This window comes from Fusarium proliferatum, assembly GCF_900067095.1.
Source record: "Fusarium proliferatum ET1 genome assembly, contig: FPRO_scaffold010, whole genome shotgun sequence".
Classification (NCBI taxonomy): Eukaryota; Fungi; Ascomycota; class Sordariomycetes; order Hypocreales; family Nectriaceae; genus Fusarium; species Fusarium proliferatum.
In genome coordinates, this window is record NW_022194799.1 from 1,039,886 (window position 1) to 1,062,710 (window position 22,825).

Below are 22,825 nucleotides of genomic sequence, written 5' to 3' on the forward strand. Positions count from 1 at the left end.
GAAGTTGGATAGCGTGGTCTCCCACTTGCCCGGCTTTCGCTCACTAGCTGTAACTTCTCAGCTGTTACCAGAGATGCGCCTTTTCCTGAAAGAGGACTGAAAATTCTTCTGTTGTTTTTCACTCCCCAATGAAAGCCTCTTAGTTCAACCGCCCACAAGGAGAAAAGTAAGTTGCACTACAAGTGGCCCTCAAGGAATAGGGGCATCGCAGGACCAGGACCGCGGCACCGGCAGTCGTGCAACAGCGCACAAGTCTCACGGGAGCTAGAGTCAAAGGAAGGCCTCCCCGTGATGGAAGCTCAATTCCGCCGTATATGTAGTGGGACCTAGGCAAGGTCATGGTGTTGAGTGCTAGTGGATATGCATGTCAAGCTTCAAGTCAGCTTGGCTCCATCTACGGCTCGTATCCGAACAGTCCAGTCTCTTTGCCGTTCCGGCGGCCAGACTAACAGAAAGTAGTTAAAAGTTAATCGAGCCCCTTCCTGTCTGACAAGATGCTAAATCTTGAAGATCCGCTTCTCCTTAGTTGAAGTGTAACCATTCGGATCGTGCGGATTCCTTCCACCGTGAAGGATGATCCGGTAGACTCTTGCTCTACACAAGGCCACCGTGTTCGCACAACATCAAGATAGGGGTAAGGTGTCTATTGACGAAGTATGATCGGACGAGCCTTTGTGCTTTTCCTCACGGCCCCGAGCTCTCACAGAGGAGCGTTATGCCATAAGACAGCTGAATACTTGGACGCTTGGGTCGATATCGACCAGTTCAAGCTACATGCAAAGACTAGCCGTCTGAGAAACCGCAGATTGACGATTTTTATTGCTCTTCCATTCAGCTGTCTTTCTTCAGGTCGTCTTCTTCGGGACTGCTACTAAGGCTGCTCATCACAACTGGTTAGATCTGGAGACAGAGAACTTACCATAGACCTCAAGATTCTGATTGATAGTGGGCATTGGTCGAACCAAAGACGCCGATTTCCTCTTTATTCATTTATCCTTGATAGTCTGCGCCTGAATATGAAAATAAAAATGTTGTACAAGTAGAAATGGTCCATTAACGTAAGTCTGCCTGCTCCGCCCAGTTTCAGCCTATCCTCAATTTGAAACCTTTTTACTTGCCAAATTCCATGTCGTATTGGTTATGATGAGAACTACTAGTTCCCAGCGAACCTAGCAGCACGCTTCTCTGCCTTGGCCTTCTCTGTTGGGTCATCAAGAATACCACTTCTGGTAGACGTCTTGTCCTTTCGAGCGCCACCATCACGACCGCCGTCTCGACCACCACGACCGCGTCGTCGACCGCCACCACCGTTTCTTCGGTCCAGGCTTTGTCGCTTTCCAGGGCGGTTTCCTTCACCTTCAGTGGTGCGGTCCCGACCTCGTTTTCGCGAGCGCTCTGGGAGTGCTGAGTCAAGAGTAGTAGCAAGCTCCTTTTCGTCGAGACCAAATCGCTTCGCACGGTCGGCGCGCTTCTTGGCGTCCTCGTCCTCCTCAATACCGAACCGCTTGGCACGCTCGGCACGCTTCTTGGCTTCGTCGTCAGCAGCGGTGGACTGTAAACCGATGGCATAAGACTTCTCAGGCTCAGCAGGAGCCTCCGCTGTCTCGGCGGGCTTCTCTGCTGTCGTCTCTTCGGCCTTGGCAGCCTCGGCGGGTGCAGCCTCGGTGGAAGGAACCTCAGTAACAGGCTCAGAGGCGGCTACAGGAGCGGCAGCGGCCGGTGCAGCAGGAGCCTCGTCATCACTGTAGCTGATTTCATCCTCCTTGTTCTCAGCTGTGAAGGATCCAATTAGCCGATGTTGTCGATGCGATGCGACGCGCGAGAGGTTGTATCCCAGATCTGATGGAATCACGTACCGGGCTTCTCAACGGTTTCGGAGGTTCGATCGTTCTCTTGGAGCCTTGCAATAAGATCTGCCTTGTTGCCCGTCTGAGGCAGGCCCTTCTCAGCCAGCAACTTCTTCAGCTCAGGCACCTTGAGTGACGAATATTCGGCCATATTGCGCAAGTCAATTGAAGCGCGTTAAGTAATGATTAGGAGACTTTTCAGGATCGGAGAAGAAGCGCGGCTAGTTATGCGATTAGTGCGACTTGGACTGCGATGCTTTGATGAAAGAAGAGAAAAGGCTTGAGTTGCTTCGATGGAGCGGACGAGGGCGAAGCAAGGTACGCGCCTCAAACAAAGAATGGATAGGAGCGACCCACAGTGATACAAGCGTCATCCCCTAGAATCAGCCAAGGGTAAACTCTTTATCTTATCTCCAACCAACAAAGAAATCAATAAATGGGAGAGTCGATATTGAAGACAGCCTACCTAAGGTATGGATTCTTGTGTGTGACTCGCTGAATCAGACTTCAATTATCTCACTGAACGTGTACCATATCCAATGATGCCTCTATTATGAAACCAATCTTGCTTTCTATTGGCTTAACGGTGTTTGCCTCTGTTCACAGGGAGATGTGCACGGGCCGCGAAGCTCTGAAAGAAGCTCAACAAAGCTCCTGTTGTCCGCTTTTAGAGCTCTTCGTCCCTCTACTTAGTACCTAGACTACACATTCGTTGGCATCATCAGGTCTCATTGCATTGCAGGATACGCCAGAGACAATCACACCCTCACTTATGCAAGTCGACTCATGGAGCAACGGCACTTCAAGCAGTGGACGGTTGTATCGCACATTCTGCAGCATCATAGACTGGCCTGCAACGACAAATACCAGCCAGAGAAAGGGCTGCTTAGGATGCCACATGATCCCAGTATTGGATGGTAATCGAGGGCCTCACCTCACGTGGCCATATCGAGAGTGTATCTATTGATGTAACCCCAGAATGGCCTGTACAGCTGAGCACGCCTGTTATTTTCAGGGGTGCTCGCAGGAGAGCTATGCAAGTAGAGGCATTTGCAAGATGAACGGCCGTCCTGATACATTTCTATTAATGAATCATCAACATAGAGAAATGGCAATAGCCATATTCAAGTAAAAGATTACGTAGAAATTCAAGAGCCACCAACTCAAATACCCCCCTGTAACCCGAGATCCGGATCCTTAACCGGGCGCTCCACACTTGATGGACTGGGTACCATTAGGTAGGTAAGTACCTACCTACCTAGAGTACCCTTTTTTTGACGGTTCGCCAGGGGAAAGATCGAGTATCACAATTGAATGATTTCTTGGCTTTTGGCCCTTTTTACGGTCAGGAAGGTGCGGAATAGCTTGGTTCCTTCTTTCCCCTGCTGCGGTGAATGTCAGGTGCTTTGCTTTGCTTTGCTTTGCTTTGCTTTGCTTTGTTTGACTCTGCCTATCTCGCTACTACTTCTCTCGTATAATAGTTCTGCCTTGCCACTTGTTCCATCAACAACTACCAACATTGTTAGTGTTAACACGAACGGACTGTCCCCTCCCGTCCCCACGATTTGTCTGTCGATCGCATCATCACCACTGATTCAATTCATATCGACATTTATAACCATCACCTCTCAACTTGCAGACAACACCCTCGCAACCGTTGCAATAGCTTCAACCTGCCCGAGAGACCCGCGCGCATTATTCCCATCATATCCATTACCGACTTGGCCCCACGAATCATGCAATAGCACCCCCGATCCGACCCCTTAGAAGATGCGAAAAGTTCGGCCTGCCATTAAACTCCCGAATGCCCGTTTCGAACGTTGTTATCTGGCCGTTCATACTTGAAGTGGCCTGAATATTAGACTTGGATACATTCAGAGCGATTCTTGTCAGCCCGTTATCCTCCCACAATTAACACATCATGACTCGAAGAATTGTATGTGGCCGTTCTTTGTAAATTCATGATCAGTATTGATCCAGAGGAGGCTGTTGACTAACCATATTCCCATCACTAGGTTCGAACAGCTGCTCAGCTTGCTGGCGCTGCTATTTTCACCTTTTTAGTCATCGCATTTCTCGACCGCAATTATCGTGTCCTCCCCAATTCGATCCACAGTTATATGCCCTCCCATCACCCCGGACTGGTCGTCACCGATGTCACAATAGTCACTTGCTCGAGCGTTAACCCCTTCTCCTCATGCGACCTCGGCAAAGAATGGCACCGAATCGATAAGGAGCTCTATCTCGGCAAGACATGGACAACGAGCGCATACATGTACATCATGCGAAAGCATGAGGGGGATCTTACTGCGGACGATCGTGTTGTTGTGGATGTCGCGGTCGGCAGGCTCCAACCTCAACCCAAGGGAGAAACGGACGACTCATGGGAATCTCGTCCATCAGGTATCTGGATCAAGCGCTCAGCCAAGAAGAAAGCCAGCGATTCGAAGCAGGCGGTGACGGATCTTGATGTTCTTTTCGGAGATGATGCTGTTGAGGCAAGAGATGGATATGCTGTGACGGGAACACCTTTGCTCCTCAACACGGGCGGTAGCCTTCTCTCTGTCCAGCTAAGCGTGCGCCGAGGTCCTCCACGAGAGGTTAAGAAGCCAACGCCCAGGATCAACAGTGATGGTCGATACAAGATTATGCAGATCGGTGATTTGCATCTAAGTACAGGAGTTGGCGTTTGTCGCGAGGCAGTTCCCGATTCTTACAACGGTGGTAAATGCGAGGCCGATCCCAGGACGCTGGACTTTGTTAGCCGAGTCCTTGACGACGAAAAGCCCGATCTGGTAATCTTGAGTGGCGACCAAGTTAACGGTGACACAGCACCAGATGCACCTACTGTGAGTGTTGCCCGACTTAACATTATAGTGTTCGCCTCTAACATCATCTAGGCCATGTTCAAGATCATCTCGCTACTGATTGAGCGCAAGATCCCTTACGCCGCCATTTTCGGTAACCACGATGACGAACAAACCATGTCTCGCGAGGCTCAGATGGCTATTATGGAGACTCTTCCTTATTCCCTTTCCATTGCTGGGCCAGCTGATATCGAGGGTGTTGGGAATTACTATATCGAAGTCCTGGCCCGTGGAAAGACGGATCATTCTGCTCTGACCATCTATCTTCTCGATACGCACGCCTACACGCCCGATGAACGCAACTTTCCTGGTTACGACTGGGTTAAACCTAACCAAATAGAATGGTTCAAGAAGACTGCTGCTGGTCTCAAGAAGAATCACAATGAGTTCACTGGCCGCCACATGGACATCGCTTTCATCCATATTCCCTTGACAGAGTATGCCAACCCGGAACTACCACGTGTTGGCGACTGGAAAGAAGGAGTCACTGCCCCAATATATAACTCTGGCTTCCGCGATGCCCTTGTAGAGCAGGGTGTCCTTATGGTCAGCGCAGGACAGTAAGTTTTGGATTCCTATCCTGTCTTGAAAAATACTCATTCATATTTTAGTGATCACTGCAATGACTACTGCTCCCTATCTCTGATGGGTGAAGGCGAAAACAAGGCCCCAGCCATGTGGATGTGTTACGCTGGTGGTTCTGGCTTCGGCGGATACGCCGGCTACGGTGGTTACCATCGCCGAGTACGCTTGTTTGAAGTCGATACAAACGAGGCTCGTATCAAGACTTGGAAACGTCTCGAGTATGGAGACATAGCTGCCCGGATACACCAACAGATTATCGTCGATGGCGGTAAACCTCAACCTATCACTCCCATTTCATGAGCTTACGACACTCTACATTTACAGGGCAAAGTCCCCCTTCTGAAGTTATTGTATTCGTGTTTTGGGATGATTAGCTACCACGCGTCTATAGAACGATGTGGCCCTTTTTCGTTTTGAAAAACGACGGGTCATGGGACCACATCAGGGAGCATGTTTGAACATGGGGTTTCTTGTATAACAATTATTAAAATATCCCACCTCACATTGCATACAACAGCAAACAGAGTTAACGACGGCATTATATAGTCTCGGGATGGGGAACGGAGTTGTTTTGGTCGACTAAATACTACGTTTGAGTCTTGAACTCATTTTCATGGTTTATTCTATATCAGTCTTTCACAGTATTGGGGTCCATGATGATTTTCGGCAGAAGTGGTCGCAAGCAGCCCTGAATCTGGTGTTGATAATAACTTTCAATTTCTTGAACAGTTCGCATCGGACAGAGTCGTGCAAATATGATTCAATTGTCATCCACTATATGCTTCTCTCTTCGCTCCCCTACTATGTTCACCGAAAACAAAACCCCAAACGTCCTCCTCATGATGGTTTGCAAAATGCATGCTGATGTACTCCTCCCGGCCCAAGACTTCTCCAGTAGCCCAGACCTTTGTCATCCAGACGCCATCCGCCCATGTCTAAATGCGTGAACGCAGAAACGAGATTGGTATATAAAATCGTATTAAAAGGTTTGAAGAAATGTGGTATCGTTAAGTCTCGCCGTATGCCATGCATCGAGAGTAATAAGAACAAATGTAAAGGTGATGGTGTGCTGAGCAACACCGGGATATCAAAATAGGAAAACTGACTAATGTAATGAGTCTGGGGATGAGCCAGATTGTGAATGTGCTTGTGATCAAATACAAGAGAAGGTATAAACGGTTGAAGGGGATGGCAGCAGAGTCGCTCAGATTGTCATGACCTCCTGGTGAACAAGCCTCAGAACCCAGCTTGCCTCTGCAACGCTGGCGCACTGGAAGCACCACTTTTTGACGTTGCCACCTGTAGGGCCCGTAGCCGGAACAACGCCGACAACGCCATTGCTGCCCTTCATCTCCTCCCAGACACCGCATACAATACCACGGCTACCCATGGCTGTGAAGCATCCACTGCCCAGGACTGCGTCTAACAAGATCTTTGGCTGCTCCGAGTCCTTGCGTGGAATCGTGGTGACCGTGACACGTTTCTCCAGACCGTGGTCGGCACGAAGAGCCTGGTGCCAGCCTGGAGGAGGTCGTCGAATGGATAGTCTGCAGTTGCCAAAATCCTCCCACTTGGCGGCTGCGACGAGAAGATGTAGGCGGATCTTGAGGTCTTCAGTACCAAAGCTTGCGGGGCCGCGACCGCTGTTCTCAACACTGATGGAAGGCGAGCGAGGTGTGTTGCCGCCATAAGATGAGGATCCAGGAGTATTGGTGCCACCATAGCGGCTGTTTCGGTTAACAGAGGAGCGAGCCAGACTGAAAGGAAGTCCGCGACCAGTGAGTCTCTTGAGGAAGCTTGACGCGGAGAGAGTAGATGAGGGAGTAGTGCTTGCACCATCGTGAGATTGGGCAGGCGCACGAACTGAACCACGGTAGCTGTTCTTACGGCCGAACCAGCTTCTTCGCCGACTGCTTGTGTCATCGTTATCGGGAGATGGCTTGTGTTCACCAAAGCTTCTGAACCGTGCTTCATTCTCAAGCTCAATGAACTTTTGGTTGTTGAGACGAGCGTGGTGAACTGACATGTAAAGGTTATAGCAGTCAGGTCCGTTGTGGCATCGGAAGCGGAAGTTTCCTCCACCGTGTGAGCTGGCAAGCTGGCAGTCGGATCGGACTGACGAGCGGATTTCAAGGTCGAGAGCTGTGCTCTGACGGATGAGCACGAGTGGGGTGAGGTCGAGTGCGAGCATGGGCTTATCTCCTTGCTCAGCTCCGCTATGTACGACATATGCCTCGATTAAGCCTGGAGTGACGATAACTTCAAGGTTGCCTCCAGAAATATCCTTCCACATCCCCTTGTCGGACCATCTGGAAATAGTAGCCACATATCTTGTGGCATTGTCTTCCGGGGCGACCTTTTGTCCGTGGAGGCCAGCCTGGGAGGCGGAGTTTGATGGAGCCAGGCTACCAATTGAGCCAGATACGACGGATTCATGGAGTTCATGTCGTTGGTGGTAGTCTTGAAGAGATCCTTCCTCTTCAAGTGTCTCGAGTTGATGTTCCAACTCCTCTCTAATAATGTCTCGAGCTGGGTCTTCATCTCTGATACTAACTCCTAACTCAGTCTCTGGAAGATCAACGCTCTCGATATCGTCGTCCGAGGAATCATAGCTGTAGTCTGATTCGGTGTAGTCATCCTCGGTGTTTTCGTAGCTGCCCGTGATATCCGTGCCAGAAATTGATGACTGGTCTGAAGGTAGGTATTCGTGCTTGAGAGGAGATGAGGTACGGCGTTTGACACGGCTGCTGTTGGGAGGCTCAAGGGGTGATGGCTTGGAAAATCTTGGCTTCGAAGGAGCTTGCTGACTAGGGCTGGGACTGAAAGTTCGATGAGCTGGGGGTGGCGGCGCGCCATCGTCTCTGTAGGATGAACTACTTGGGCTCTTGCGTATGTTGAGGGGATCAGGTTGCATGCTCTGCGAGGTCATTGGTCTGTCCTCATATCCATAGTCGTATTGTGTTGGTGTCCTCTGCAGATCGTACTGATCGGGCGACTTCATAGGAGGAGGAGTTACTGGAGATGCTGATCGCGGGCGGTATCTGGCTGGCAGCGCTCGCTTCGGTGTAGTTGGGCTGGCTGGAGGAGACTCAGCAGCAGATGAGCGGCGAGAGTGTGAGTTCCGAAGAGATTGGGCAGAGTACTTGCGAGAGGACCCTCGAACGCCAACTGGGACATCAGGCATCCGAGATTGTGAGTATGGCTCTTCATCGTCAATTATACTTGGCTCTGGCTCTCTTGGAGGAACAGGTGAAACTGGAAGGATATCTAGCCAGTCCAAGATTTGGTCTTCGTTGTCAGTGGTGAGTGTGAGTAGCTCGTGCCATGGCCTGTCGTTGTGCGTTCCTCGGATCATAACAACCATGTCAAAGTTGCCGTCTCCTGTCCTGGCTGAGATCAACTCAATAGGTACAGGAGGGAATAGAAGGTATGATCGACCCTTGACCCCATTTTCGCGGATCAGGATATCGCCCTTATCTTCAGGATAACGCTGGTTATCTCGGTGTACCAACTCAATCTGGCACTCAAGGCGCTGACCATTGGAATGCGCCAAGTCGAGAGAGAAGAAGTCCTTGGCGCTGACTTGTCGTGAAGGCTCAATGTACACAGCCTCCATTGGAGCAAGTGTTCGAAGGTCTCGCGATCTGGTTGTATCGGTGTTGATAGCGTCTTCGTCAGTCAATCGAGCCATTTCTTCTCGATGTCGACGGCGAGCCTTTTCTTGAAGGTCCTCAAAGTCACTCAGGAGATCATAAGTATCATTAGTCCCAAGAATAGAGTCGACACACTTAAAGAATTTTGTGATTTGCTTGAGTCGGAGGAGGGGTCTCTTGAGAAGGTGCGCCACATCAACACGCTCTCCTGTAGCATCAACAATATCTCCAGACTCATTCCTGGGCATGGCACCGACAAGAGAATCCTCATCTTCTGGGGATCCAGCGGCGGGGGCAAGATTGACGACGAGATCCTGGAAACCCAGCCTCCAGGCATCGAGGTACTTATGGTAGATGGGTACGACACCATGGCCCCAGGAAGCCAGTCGACGAATATCATAAATGGGAGCCTTACGGTGAGCCATGCGAAGTTTCTCTAGGGCAACACCCATGTTCACCACAGACTTCGAGAGAGCATCAGCTTTGGTCACTGGGTTGCTAGTGCCGAACAGATCAGTAGCATTGTCGCCATTGACGACCTGTGATAGTAGGACTGGGATAACACCGTCGACCAGTGTCTTCAACTCTCTAAGATAGAGACTCTCATCTTCGGTAAATTCTTTGAGCAAGTCGTCATTTGTCACATCTGTGGCCCCACCCCGGCTCTTCCGCATACTGGGTCTTGAGCGGTTACTTGTGATGGCACTGGGGACGTTCTTGTCATCAGGTAGCGAGAGGACTGAGACGAGATCAGAGTGACGAGTAAGCCGTCGCTTGAGCCCAGATCCTTGGCTCTTGGAATTCGAGCGAGAGTTCGAACGTCTGGTCTCTTTCGTTACGCCAGTGGATTGCGTAATAGTGGATTGCGTGACATCAGTGGTAAAATCCGATTCGACAGCGCTGGAAGCTTCCTCAGAAAGAATTGTAGACAACTCATATTGACCTCGAGTTGGCGGTGGAAGACGAGGGCCCGCCATACGTGCTGACGGCAAAGCCGATCGGTCATCACGATTTTGTTCTGGTTCTCGCGCCGGTTCCCGAGTCGGTTCCCGTGGTTGCTCTGGGCTTTGGGACTTCTTCTTTTCTTCCAAGGGAGACGGGGATCTCACAGTTCTCGGCCTTCCAGCCTTTGACAGTTCTGTTTCAGTCCAGTTTTCAGTCGAGTCATCGTATGTAAGCTCGTCATCATAACGAGACTCTTCATGGTGATAATCATCATATTTTGACCCTTCGTATTTTGAGTCATCATAACGCGAATCACTGTATCTGGAATCGGTGTACATGGATTCGGGCTCGTCATCATAAGGTCGTTCCTCTCGACTCTGATAAGGCTTCACCTTGGGAAGAGAATTGCCTGATTCTCCAGTAAAGGCTTCCTTGAGCATCCCAAAGAGCGAATTCTTGGGACTCGACTTGACAGGTGAAGATGTAGTTCGTGTTGCTTTGGTCCTCTTGAGGCCCAAACCGCCCGGAGCTTTGGTTGGAGCCTTTGTATCTTGCCGCTTTGGTTTCGTCTTGGCTTCAGGCTCCGGCGAGGGAGCTAGTGAGGAAAGAGGCGAGACCTCTTCTGGTGCAGGCTCTTTCACAGCAGCCGGTTCGGGCTGTGCTTCAGGATTGGGCTCCGGTTTAGGTTTTGGGGTTGATTTCTTCGGTGGCCCAGGCTCTGGGGACGGCTCCTTGGCAGGTTCTTTGACAGGCCCGGGTTTTGGTACAGGCGATGGTGTAGGTTTCTCTTTGGCGCGTTCCTTCACGGACTCCGGCGAAAGAGGCAACTTTTCGCTCGATACAGTTCTGTCGGCTGTATCTGGTTTACTCATAGTTGAGGACGACACCCTTCGTTTTTCGGTGCGAGACGAGCGGCGATGACTCTTGATCGTCTCGGGGGATGATGTCTTATCTGGGACATGCTCACTCAGAGGTGTTGTAGCTGGCTCAGCCTTGGGCTCCTCAACGAAGGGGTCAACCGTTGTGTTGAGCCACTTTTCAATGCTCCGAGGGTTATTTGGAACAGTATCTCTTGGGGGAGGATGCTCGTTCATCTCATGAATTATCTTGTTGGCGCCTTCCACCACCTTTTTGAAGACTTTGGGCATGGACTTGAAGCTGGTATTTCTTTCAGGCTTGGCAGGGCGAGCAGGGCGAATGGGTCGACTTCGAAGAGGTCCTCCACGCGCTCGCAGTGGCAGATCAAGTTCGGTGAATGCAGAGTTGCCCCAGGGGATTTCTCCAGGGATGTCCGCTATTGACTTTGCCATAATACTTGAAGACAAATCTGAGCCGTCGAGTTGAGAGGGCTCCATTGCAGATTCTTCTTCGGGCACCCACGTCTCTTTGCCCTTCTGTTTTGTCGTGGGAGGCTGATAACTCTTTGGTCGAGGTTTTGACTTATGTGCTGATACGCTTCTCTTCTTGGTAGGAGTGTCAATTGCCGAATCGTCTTCCACCACTTCAATTGGAACAGTCCCAGATAAACCTGACTTGTCGGTTGTCTTTGTTGTTTTAGACAGTTCCGAGTCATCCTCAATGACCTCGATAAACTTGTTTGTCGATACCTCCGAAGCATCCTCGATGACTTCGATCTTGGATTTATCTGACTGCGACTTCTTCATTTCCCGTTTCACGGAACTCATACTAGGTCTCCGCGAGCTAGGAGCAGATTTGAGCCGCAGTCTTGCCGTGCGCACTGAAGTTCCGGCGTTGGACGAGATATCGCTCATAGGTCTAACTCTGATTCCTTCGTCGTCCGTAAGTGTTGTCCTGACGGCTTTCACACGAATACCATCATCATTATTCCTTCCCCTTCGGATTGGTTTAACGCGAATGCCATCATCAGGTCCTGGTGTTGATTTGGCGGATCGCGCTTTTGTGAACCGACTGCTAGTGACATTGCTTACTGTAAATTCGCTGTCACTCATGAACTCGCTGTCGGTATCATCCGTCCACGGTTTCGCTCCGACCGACTTGGAAGACTTATGACTTCTGGGTGCAGGTGGATCTGGAATCTCGACCATTTCCGCCCATGCTTTGACTCTGCTTGCGACGCGAGGATTAGCGGCGGTGCGCAAAACAAAATCTTTCGGTATTTTGGCTGGAGCAGGTGCTTTGGCAGGCGAGGTCTTCTTTGGTATATGTTTACGATTTTTCCGCCAATGTTCGTCGCTAACAACACGTTTCTTAGGCGGTGGTTTCGCTGCTGCCGGTGTAGGTGTCATCGGTGTTTCATCAGGTGTAGCCTCATCTCCTGTGGCCAGACTTTCCTTGGTCTTGTTGCTGGGTCGCTTGAGTTTCTTTCTCATTTTGATGCGAACTCGATCCTCCTCTGTTACACTCTGGAACTCCTCATCTTCAAACGCGATATCAGGGGGCTCTGTCGCTGCGTCGTCAGGGGTATTCTCCATAGCAGCAGCATTGGCCTTTTGCCATTTCTTGACCCGATCTCGGACACCGTTCGGGGGTTGAATGCGCTTGACTTGGGACTGCTTCATTTCATGGCGCAATTCGGCCTTGACTGCTTCCAAGCTCATTCGCCGTTGACGCTCGGCAGCCTGTCGCGAGGCTGAGGGCCGGCCCAGGAGGAAGTCATGGAGGAGTGTAGGCTCTCTGGTCGACTTGGCACGCGGTCGCCCACGATGTGCCACTGGCGGCGCTGACTTGGGCGTTTCCTTTCCATCATTCTCGTCTTGTGTGGAAGGCTTCAGAGGAGTCTCGGGCTCAGGCTCAGGATCTAGCACTGCTTCGTCTACTGCTTCCTCTGGAGAGGCGGGGTTTGATGATGACATGATCTCAGCTACCTAAAAAGACAAAACTGGTGAGCTTATTTTTGCAACCCAGTTGGGGCGGGGAAACATGATTGTGCGATGCGCCGGAGACGGGAGAGCACGTCAGACTCATACCTGAAGGTCGGTAACATGCTGTGCAGCTGTAGTAGCAGAGAAGCGGTGGGGTCCCAGTCGAGGCCGAACTCGCTCTCTTGATGGCTGGCGACAATTTACCGTTCGAATCGATTATGCGTCGTTGAAATGTGCTATCGGACCGTCCGGGAAGCTTTGCAGGAAGCTTTGGAGAAGCAGCGGGAGGGCGGAGTAGCCGTTGGAGTTGCACATGCAACTGAACAAGAAGAACGAACGAATGAATTGGATGGTGGGTGAACGAAATGTTGGAGAACGAAAAGGTTTGTGATTACAAAGACAATGGCAAAAGCCTCGTGTAAATGATAGGAAGTGGAGGGTTCTCCAAAAGCGAAACGCACCGCAAGATTAAGACTGTTGTGCCATCCACGTCTCAAGCCGTTGGAGGGACCTTTTGGAGGTTGCGTCGTCGACCTTGGACTTGGTCATTATTGAGGTGCGGGTGTCCCAGTAACCAAATGGGATCCACACTAGAACTCAGTGTAAACAACATCTGAGACCATCCCACCTATCAGGGTCAGGGATAGAGGGATGTGGCGCTCGACTGACAGGGGACACTTCCAGGGCTTTAGTGGGTCAATCATTTAAGGCCATGGCTGCAGATGAGTGGGATATGGCGGGTGGCTGTTGCGTAATAGGCTAGCTCCTCTTCAGAGTCAATCAAGCCCACTGTAACAAAGTCCAAGCCTCCCGAGCCTGGCTGAACCCGATCTCCCGGTGCTACTGTATCTCGGCCAATTTTCTCCAACCGACTGCCGCTTTTCCTGGCTCGACGTGGAAAGATCTTCGATAAGCTTCTTTTTTGTGAGTTGAGATGTCTCATGCTTCTATATTTATCCCCTCGCCTTTGCTTTTGCCAGCCAAGCAAGCATGTAACTACACCAAGACTGCTGGACAGCATATCGAGATCTGGAATCCCATAGATGACTCAAGACTGCTGCGTTACCACCATATTACGCATATCAAGAATGGACAACACAACGTCGACATGGGTGACCCTCCATTCTCTTGGCCAAACACCTGCTAGTATCAATGCGCCGTCCAGCCTTGTCTTCGTTGCTGACGACAACCACCCAAGCGAGAGCGAAAGGCAGGCCATCCAATATGGGTTTCTGCTGCAGCCATATGTGTTTCAGCCATTGACTTGAAGCCAGTATCGAACATCCAAGTTTTTTATGCATTTAGACTTTTCGTGACTGCGGACAAGTCCAGTTACACGCGGCAAGCCTGCTTATGTACTGGTATGTAGTTGGGCATCCATCCATCCTTGAATCTGATCCTGTTCTGGTTCGCTACTCTCTGTCCAGTAATAAACAAAACAAGGATTGCGCCCGTGCTTGCAAGCGAAGAGCATGAGCCCTTGATTGTTTGCCAAGTACCCTCGTATACCGCTTTTTATCGACCCGCACTATTCGGTATCAACGATTGATGTTTCATGACTGACCCTGGAACTCTATGGAATCGTGGCGCTGGAATACCGTGCCGAGATCTCAACGTTCACGGTCCCGCATACCTTGTCGATGATTTTCAGCTTCCATAGACAGTTGTGGTTCCAAGAACCTGGTCTAGATGTTGGCTTAGTCAACCCCAAGTCTGTCTAAGCTGCTATTTCCTATCCCTTCAACTCAAGGGCTAAGTTGTACGAGCCCGAAAGCCCTGGATAACTTTGCATTCTCTCGCTACGGGCCATGGGATACTTACCCTGTATCAAATGCAATTGGGGTAAGAACATCGTCAAAAACGCATAGATTAATCTAAATCAAAATTGAAAACTACCGTTGCAGCATGCTCATAGGTTGGTAAATCTATAGAAAGCATATAAGCGAATGATCTACGTATTTGTGTGGTCACGTCGGGATCCCGGCGTGCCCGTCCGGAATTACAGTACATAGTAATATCATATCTATATTATCGTCTCGAGACCCAAGCTGTATCAGTTTCTATGGCTAGTAAACGGCACATTTAGTCGAATTATGTGTGGAGATTGAGTTAAGTCCTGGTCCATATGCCACAGTGACGAGAATATTTGCTAGATTCATCGACTACCAATGCCAAAACAGAATGAATCTCTGGATATATCATCCTGAAGGTCTGGGAAAGGCCGAAACTTCCCTTAATCTACTTCGCATAAACTTTTCATACGCCTAAAATGGTTCGGTATCAATCGAGGAAAACTAGCAGTCTGCCACGTTTAGGTTACCCTGAGGGATAAGGATCTAAACACTTAACAAGAGTATTGCCTACTGACTTGTGGTGAGCAAACTCTCGAGAGAACTTTAGTGTACATGTCTTTTGGTTGGATGGGTATCACGACATCTTTTTGAGTACAGTATCTTTAGAGGTTAGCCCCAGATGATTCGACCTCTTTGTAATCACCACCATGTCTCTAAGGAGGACAAAGGAAGTTCTTGGTATGGGTTTTTAACTAGACTTGACGTGCCACTGATGGCCTTTATTGTTCTATTTTAGCGTACTATTTCCTAAGTGTTGTACCTGGTGACTCTTTCAGACGGGAGGTTACGTCCTTAGGTAGTCTTCCTAGGCGACACAATCAGCAGTCAGTTACGAGGCCAGCACGCTTACCGTTGATCACCAGTCATTGTCTCACAAGATCGGACGCTCTGTATCACGAGCCACTGTAACTTCAAAGAAACCACAAGGAAAATCGTTTGTTTAAACTAAAGTCAATTTATCGCGAGATCCTCCAAATCCAAATAGGTATCGAAAGCGGATTGCTCCTAAAGAAATGTAACTATGGTGTGCAAAATGCCAGCCAGCTATGTGTCCCAGCTTCAATATTCCTCCAATGAATGCACCCGATAAATGCAAGCCAGAAAAATAGGTATCCTCCTTGGACCAGCCATTATTACTCTTGATCCACCACTCCCTCCATGCTAGCCAGCGCCGCTTATGCAGATGCAACCCCCGGTGATGCTATAAGAAATCAATATGAAAGAGATGCAGACCTGAACGCCGAGTTATGCAGTATCCATCCAACCTCCCTTAAACTTCCTGAGCAGGCAAGACGAAGCGAACCTTCTTGTTCGACTTGGCCTTCTTCCCCTTTCGCCTCTTACTCTCAGCCTCATCATCGCTGGTGTCACTGCGGGCACCAACACTGCTTCCAACCTCACTCATCATCTCCTCCTCCGTCTCTTCCTCAATAGACCACACATCGGGGCTTGGTTCCCGCCATAGTTGTCCTGGGCGGCGTGTTGCTGAGTGCCCTCGAGAGCTGGCTCCGTGGCGTCCACGTCCCCTGGATCGACCACGTAGCTTTGGGCTGCTTGAGAGGGCAGTAGGTGAGAGGAGAGCGTTGTTGGTCGACTGGTTGAAAGCAGGGCTCTTGGGTCGGACTGGTGGTCGGCTGTTGGCAAAGAGGTCCCTAAGAGAGAGGAGTCCTCCGTGCTTGCTGGGTGAGAAGCTGACATAGTCCTCATCATCGTCGTCATAATCATCCTCGTTGTTGGACTCTGAGATCTCAGAGCTGGTATCAGGTGACATGGGACGCAGACCAGGCTTGCGTAGTCCATCGAGTGTTGATGGACTTACACTGCGGACAAAGGGTCGAGGAGAACTGGCATCCTCAATACCCGCGTCAAAGTCTAGCAAGACGTCGTCCATATCATCATGGTCAAGAAGAGGAGCTGGTGTAAGAAAGTAGGTAAGAGGGTCATCATCGATATCATCAAGAGATGGAAGTGGTCGGTTCTTGGTAGAGAGGGTAGGCTTGAGGCGCATCTGGGTAGGTGGCCAAGAGTCTCGACGAGACCGCATCTCAGACTCGGTCGGCATAGTGGAGATTCGTAAGAATGAATTTCGAGTTAGGTGAAGTAAAGTTGATTTGATCAAAGGGTCTACTGAGGCCTGCGAGCTATATATGTATGCAGGGATCTCTTTGTAAGTGAAGTGGGTGGGTGCTAGAAAGCTTCACCGCGATTTGGTGTTTAAAAACAGGTATGAACCAGGCGAAACAAAGACCGGTTGTCTTAAGGCTGGGAAGTGGATGCCCTGACGTCTTTTCCATGGAAGACCCTTTGGAGTCACTCACCGCAGGCAGAAGTATTTCTTTGTGCTTTGTGTAAGAGGACTGAACAGAGCACGAAGAAGGCCGGCGGTATAGGACTCAGAGAGGCATTACAATGAACGGGCGAGCACGCCTCAACTATATAGCAGTCAGTCAGGCAGATAAACAAGCCTCCCCACGAGCTCACATTCCAATCCATAGCCTACTGCACACATAATATCTGAGACACAGGCATCAGCCGTGCGGTACCTTTCAAGGCATCGAAATAGGGCCAAGGAAGAAAGGGCTGCAAGAACCCACACCCAAAACAGGGCTGTATCTCCAAAAGCGGACCATCTCCCAGTCATATCATGGAATTCTTGTAAGCCCCGAGGGCCTTGTGAGTGGTAGGCAGAGGACTCTGAGCACTATGGGTGGTCATCGGCCTCCAATAGGCGGGGCTGCCTATCTTCGCACGTGAAGCTATTCAGCCAAGATGAATACGAACCTGTAGTCTCGCGCGCACGACGCCACGCGGCCCGTCGATAGGATAATCGGGAGGCGCCGGGTCTGAAAATGGAAGTCATGGGTTGAGTTAGCGGGTTTATAATCAAGAGAAACGAGCTGAGAGAAGTTGGTGGCTGACGATAAATCAGCTCTTTGGGCTACAACATTGGATGCCACGGGCTCGAGTTGGTAGTGATAAACAGGTTCAAATGCACATAGGGTCCACGGTCTAGCGCTGCAGCCGCCAGTAAAAACCACAAAAGGGCAGCCAACTCGATCTGCCGTGATCGACAGAAACAAAAAGGATGGTGAGATGCCTCCATAGTCGGCTTGAATTATGGCATCTCATTCGCTCACATGAACATGGAGGTTGGCTTGGTCATGGACATTTGCGATGGTATTTCCTTTGACAAACTCGGTCGCGGGGGCGGTGACACTCTCCGGAGAATGCTATATCAAGTGAGACATGGTCGACACCACCAACTAGGCCATTTCATCTCATCTGACTGTGCCTTCACGTCTCTCTCAGCTCCACCGGCCTTACCGGACTATGGCGAGGGAGTCATGCTGAGCTCCTTAGGAACTAACAATGATTCAAATTCACGATCGGGCATTTCCTGCAAGATCGATCGCACTGAGGCTATCCGGACCTGTCTGTTGTGCATGGTGCCTTGCAGCTTGGATAGCGTATCCGCAAAGACTCCATATTTGGGCCATCACGCTTGAGTCGGGTGTCAAGCACGCGGGGCTTTCTACTGTTCTACTGCCAACTTTTCTTCTCCATGGACTTGCAGGGCAGTCAAGTTGAAAGCTGGGCGTCGCGAATTGGAGGGTCGCAAGTCTGCGCCACGGGGTGCATCGGCCAAGGACGGAGTTAAGTAATACGCGGTTGTGAGGTGAGAGTGATAAGTCAAAAACGAGGACCGCCTCTATTGATTCAAGTTATCAAGATTTACAGCCACAAGTTGCGGGCATTTTCCCCATGTTCATGTTGGACCCTTGCGACGATCATCAACGATTACGTGGATTAGTACGCAAGTCCGGAGATGCCATGAGTGAGAAAAGGGTGTGGTGAGCGGGCGCCTGTCCTCTGTAGGCTGCCTCGAAAAGAAAAGAGGGATTTCCAATTGTCCCATCAGCAAAAGTCCAGCCAGCCCCTCTAGCCTTCTCTAGCCTCCCCCAGATTCTCCAATGTCCAATCCTGCTATGATCCAATCTGGTGGTCCTCCCTGGTCTTATGATCACCTCACCCATGCCCTCCAGCCACCAACAGGCCTAGGCCCGCCTTTTTTTTACTTCCTAGTTGATAGACACGCGGCGATAAGAGGTTATCTCCCACTATTCTTCTCGCATCATTACAAAATTTGGTCGTCATTATCGTGTAGATTCTTCAGTTTTGAGACCACATGGTACCAAGCCATGAATCATCACTCAAAGTTCAGCCCGGCATGATAATATGGGACCTTGTCTGTTCTCGTTAGACCTGGATTCAAGTGGGCATGTGCCGTTCCGAACGGCGTCGATGCGTCCCGTAACTAATTAAAAACATACTTGCAAGCAAACTTTGACTAGAAGCAATAGTTGGAACGCCCACCCACCGAAGAATATGCCCTTTCAGGTTGAAGACCCCGGCCACGGGCCGCAATTATGGGTCTAGACTCGAGACCTCCGGGTTATGATCCACTATTTCTCGGAGGCCACACTTAATGTCAGCCGCAGTTGACTTGTTACCAAGGTCTATCAATTATGACTGGCTACCGTCTGGACCATGCCATAAGCGAAGATAAGCTTGCAGGTCCTTGTGGTGACATAGCTGACTCTGACCGTAATTCGCCTTTTATGGCGATATGTTCGCCGATGTGCAAATAAAGGTTTCGAGCTATGGACCATCTCCATAATAATTCTGTCTCTATAGCAAGTTTAATCTTGAAACAAGAGATATCGTAGTCGAAGTATAATTTCAAAACAGTAGGTTGCTTTTGTGTAGTGTTTGTTTATGACATTGGCGCTTGGACTGGGATTAGGACTCGATTGACAGCTCTTTCGTGATGGTGGGAGATAAACCTCCAGTTATGCTGGCTCCGATGATTTCTGAACGAGCCACTCGCTATCGTTTTAGCGATAGATCTCAACGGAATGCTGCTCGTAACGGGAATGGCGCACAGCTACTCCACTTTGTAGGGATTGTGACCGAAATTGTATTGCAAGACTATACCCTACTGCATCAGCTTAAACGCCTTCAGTTCTGCTTCTTAAGGCTAGATAAACCATTAGGCATTACGATATTGCCCGTATTTGGTGTAATAGATCTGCATATTACAGATATTTACTTCTGTGAACACCTATTCGACGGCATTATAAGCGGAATCTCTAACCCTTATGTGTAATAACCACCCATGACTGCCATCCTTGAGTCCTTGACCTGCCCTAGGTAAAGAGGAGGGTCCCTGTAGCCTATCTCTGATTACACTTTGCAGCAGAGGTATCAATAGCGAAGTGAGCTTTATATGTGAAACTAAGAATCCATGAATGTGCGCCCATGGACAAGATGGTGCTTCGCCGTGCCAAGACGGAGCAAACTAAGGATCAACGATTGATCATCGCCAGGAAATCTGTATGCTACCCTTTCAAATATGCTTGAATTAGTTCAACACGACATCCAGTCCAATCTTAATCATGTGGCGTGAGGCTTTAAACTATTGAACAATAGCAATTTGACATGTCAGGTTATTCGAATCATGGAATGATGAGGCATGGCATCATTTAAACCAGAAGAGTGAAGGAGATCAGAGTTTGTATAAGTCATTAATTACTATGAGTACAAACAACGCAATTGAATCAGGCTGGATAATGACGTTTGTCACTTATTGGCAATATAAGTTATGTAGAGTAAGAGTAAGGATAAGTGTAGTATCATAGGCATCTCGCAATTGTTTTATTTACAACTAGATCAAAAGCTACAAGTTCTGAGCAAATGGCTATTTAGTGGTCATATTAGTATGATGGACTGTTAAGATGTGGTCATGGAGTTCATGTGCCATGATCGCGATGAAGCCAAAGCCCACGAGGTTAGTATAGGGTGGTGATCTTCAAGACAACGGCAGGTCATCGAGCTTGAGTGATTATCTTAAGTCCTATTCAACAGTTATAGACAGATCTGATTGTTTTATAAGAGCACAACGCTGAATAGATGTTGCATTTCCATCCAAATGGTCAGTTTTTGGATGTGTCATTCATATCTGGATGCGTACTGTATCCAGCTTTACGCTTTTCATCACACAACACTGGACGATATAAATATTTCACCGTATCGACCAACAATGAATCACAGTAGGCCATTGAAGAAGTCAAAGTGCTGAGTTTTGTATGCGCCTTATGAAGCAGACATGCCGAATAGTAAATAACAGGACACAATAAAAATGATGGTGATGCTACCAATGATTCGTCTGACGAGGCTAGCCTTACAAGATAACTTCTCCCTATGTTAAGAACTACTGCTTATACAATAAAATTGGTTACCGTGATATGGCCAGATGATTTAGGTACTTTTTCGAGAAGCTTTTGCAAACCTTTTACATGAAGGTTGCTTTTGTAACATCGGCCATGATTCGTACATCAATCGCCGTTCCTTTCAAGTATTTGACACCGAGGTCAAGTGAAATGAGGGCACAACATTGGAAGTGCCTGGTTAAATGTCACTGTATTACTGTGACACTTTGGCGATACCATTGAGATTTGACACAAGGTTACCTATACGCGAACAACCTAATATACATAATGAGGGAAAACGATAGCCTCATGCTCCCCGAGCAACACCCGCGTGTTGTCCGATTTACGGTGACCCACGCCGAATTCCCCTCGAGATTCGATAGAACCAAGCATGCTAAAAATGTTGTAATTGTATAAACCTGAGTGCACTTGATGATTTTCCTTTTATGGAGTGCAGTCCTCCAATCTCCATTAGCAAGTCCGATTTAGCCACAGAAAGGGAGGTATTGGCTGATGAAAGGTCGCAAATCGAAGAAGAATGATATAGAACTTCAGGGGAAAAAGAAAAGAGGCCATGGTTTGAAAACATCAACGCACCAAGCTTAATATCAGTGACAGAAGAATTGGTGGCTGTGGACCCCTGCGGCATCAAATCTGGGGTAAATACGGACTATCTGTAGACGCCATGCCTATCGCAGCACGTATCCCCACGTGATGACCTCATTGGATAGGTCCGCTCGGACCCGACTTACGACGCTCATGGTAAACATTCAGTATCGCGGCAGCTTCGTCTTTGTCCTCCCAGGCCTAAAACTCCTAGATATCACGTATCTTTCCCTCGATTCCTGAACGAGTAACACTTCTTAATAAGCCTCCATCTAATATCATCACTGTAAACCCCACAATGACTCAACTCGACATTCCCTCGACCGCATCTCTGAGAATGGAAATCCTCAACAAGCACCAGAGAATGCCTCTGCGTATCCTCACCTTCAACGTTCGTTACGCAACAAACAATCGTGAACATAATGAGAAACCCTGGAATGTGCGCCGGCCTAAGCTCATCAATCAATTGAACTTCGTCACCGCCGGCCATGAGAGCCCCTTCATTTGCCTCCAGGAATGTCTCAACCACCAGGTCAACGAGATCCAGGAGGATCTGGGCTCTCATTGGAGACATGTTGGCCGTGGACGTGGAGAGAAACCCGAGGACGGAGAGTTTTCTCCTATTTTCTATCGCAACGATGTATGGAAGAACATACGCAAAGAGGTCCGATGGCTGAGCAAGACACCCGAGAAGCCCTCTCGCGGTTGGGATGCAGTCCTGAACCGGATTGTCACAATGGGGGAATTTGAACACCGAGTCATGGGTACCCGTGTCGTAGTATTCAGCACGCATTTCGACCACATCGGCGTCAAGGCCCGCCAACACAGTGCTGAGCTGCTCATCAAGTTCGCCAAAGAATGGGGCCAAGCAGGTGACAAGAAGGCGTCAGCCGTACTCATCGGCGGCGACTTCAACAGCGAGCCCGAGGATGGCGCGTACAAGACAATCACGGCGTCTGGGTCAGGTATCTCTGACGTGTCGGACCTGGTGCCCAAGCATAAACACTACGGCAACGAAACGACGTACACGAGCTTCGGGGAGGGGTGGGAACCCTCGCGTATCGACTTCCTGTTCATCCAAGAGCCGAGAACAGCTCATGTCAAGACTTTTGGGGTTCTAGCGAATGTATTTGATGATGGCGTTCGTGTTTCCGATCACCGACCTGTCGTGTCAGACATTGACATTGTGGTTTGATCGGGCACAGGGTGGTACTGTGCCCAACGTGAGTGCAGTCTGTGATAAGTTGTCATATGCTTCTTCAGACAATTACAGAGTGTCAATAGCTAAATACCTCATTATGGTGCATGTATGTTTGTTTGATGAGGATGCTGTGGCGCTGGCTTCACTGCATACATG

The 22,825-nt window shown here is 49.4% G+C and overlaps 5 protein-coding genes across 5 annotated transcripts; 2 read left to right on the forward strand and 3 right to left on the reverse strand.

Annotated features, from left to right (window-relative positions):
- Nucleotides 1–1,153: 1,153 nt before the first annotated feature.
- Nucleotides 1,154–1,998, reverse strand: FPRO_11806 (uncharacterized protein; the record flags this gene model as incomplete). Its single annotated transcript, XM_031221321.1, has 2 exons — nt 1,154–1,773; nt 1,857–1,998. 2 exons carry the CDS (start codon nt 1,996–1,998, stop codon nt 1,154–1,156), a joined length of 762 nt encoding a protein of 253 aa, XP_031086892.1.
- A 1,770-nt stretch (nt 1,999–3,768) lies between these two features.
- On the forward strand, nt 3,769–5,599 carry FPRO_11807 (putative DCR2 Dosage-dependent positive regulator of the G1/S phase transition by controlling the timing of START; the record flags this gene model as incomplete). The annotated part of the gene is made up of 4 exons (XM_031221322.1): nt 3,769–3,783; nt 3,863–4,696; nt 4,748–5,274; nt 5,326–5,599. 4 exons carry the CDS (start codon nt 3,769–3,771, stop codon nt 5,597–5,599), a joined length of 1,650 nt encoding a protein of 549 aa, XP_031086893.1.
- Nucleotides 5,600–6,503: 904 nt separating this feature from the next.
- Nucleotides 6,504–12,731, reverse strand: FPRO_11808 (uncharacterized protein; the record flags this gene model as incomplete). Its single annotated transcript, XM_031221323.1, has 1 exon — nt 6,504–12,731. The coding sequence occupies one exon, from the start codon at nt 12,729–12,731 to the stop codon at nt 6,504–6,506; it is 6,228 nt and encodes a 2,075-aa protein (XP_031086894.1).
- A 3,132-nt stretch (nt 12,732–15,863) lies between these two features.
- FPRO_11809 (uncharacterized protein) lies at nt 15,864–16,655 on the reverse strand (the record flags this gene model as incomplete). The annotated part of the gene is made up of 1 exon (XM_031221324.1): nt 15,864–16,655. The coding sequence occupies one exon, from the start codon at nt 16,653–16,655 to the stop codon at nt 15,864–15,866; it is 792 nt and encodes a 263-aa protein (XP_031086895.1).
- Nucleotides 16,656–21,766: 5,111 nt separating this feature from the next.
- Nucleotides 21,767–22,663, forward strand: FPRO_11810 (uncharacterized protein; the record flags this gene model as incomplete). The annotated part of the gene is made up of 1 exon (XM_031221326.1): nt 21,767–22,663. One exon carries the CDS (start codon nt 21,767–21,769, stop codon nt 22,661–22,663), a length of 897 nt encoding a protein of 298 aa, XP_031086896.1.
- Between the last annotated feature and the right edge of the window lie 162 nt (nt 22,664–22,825).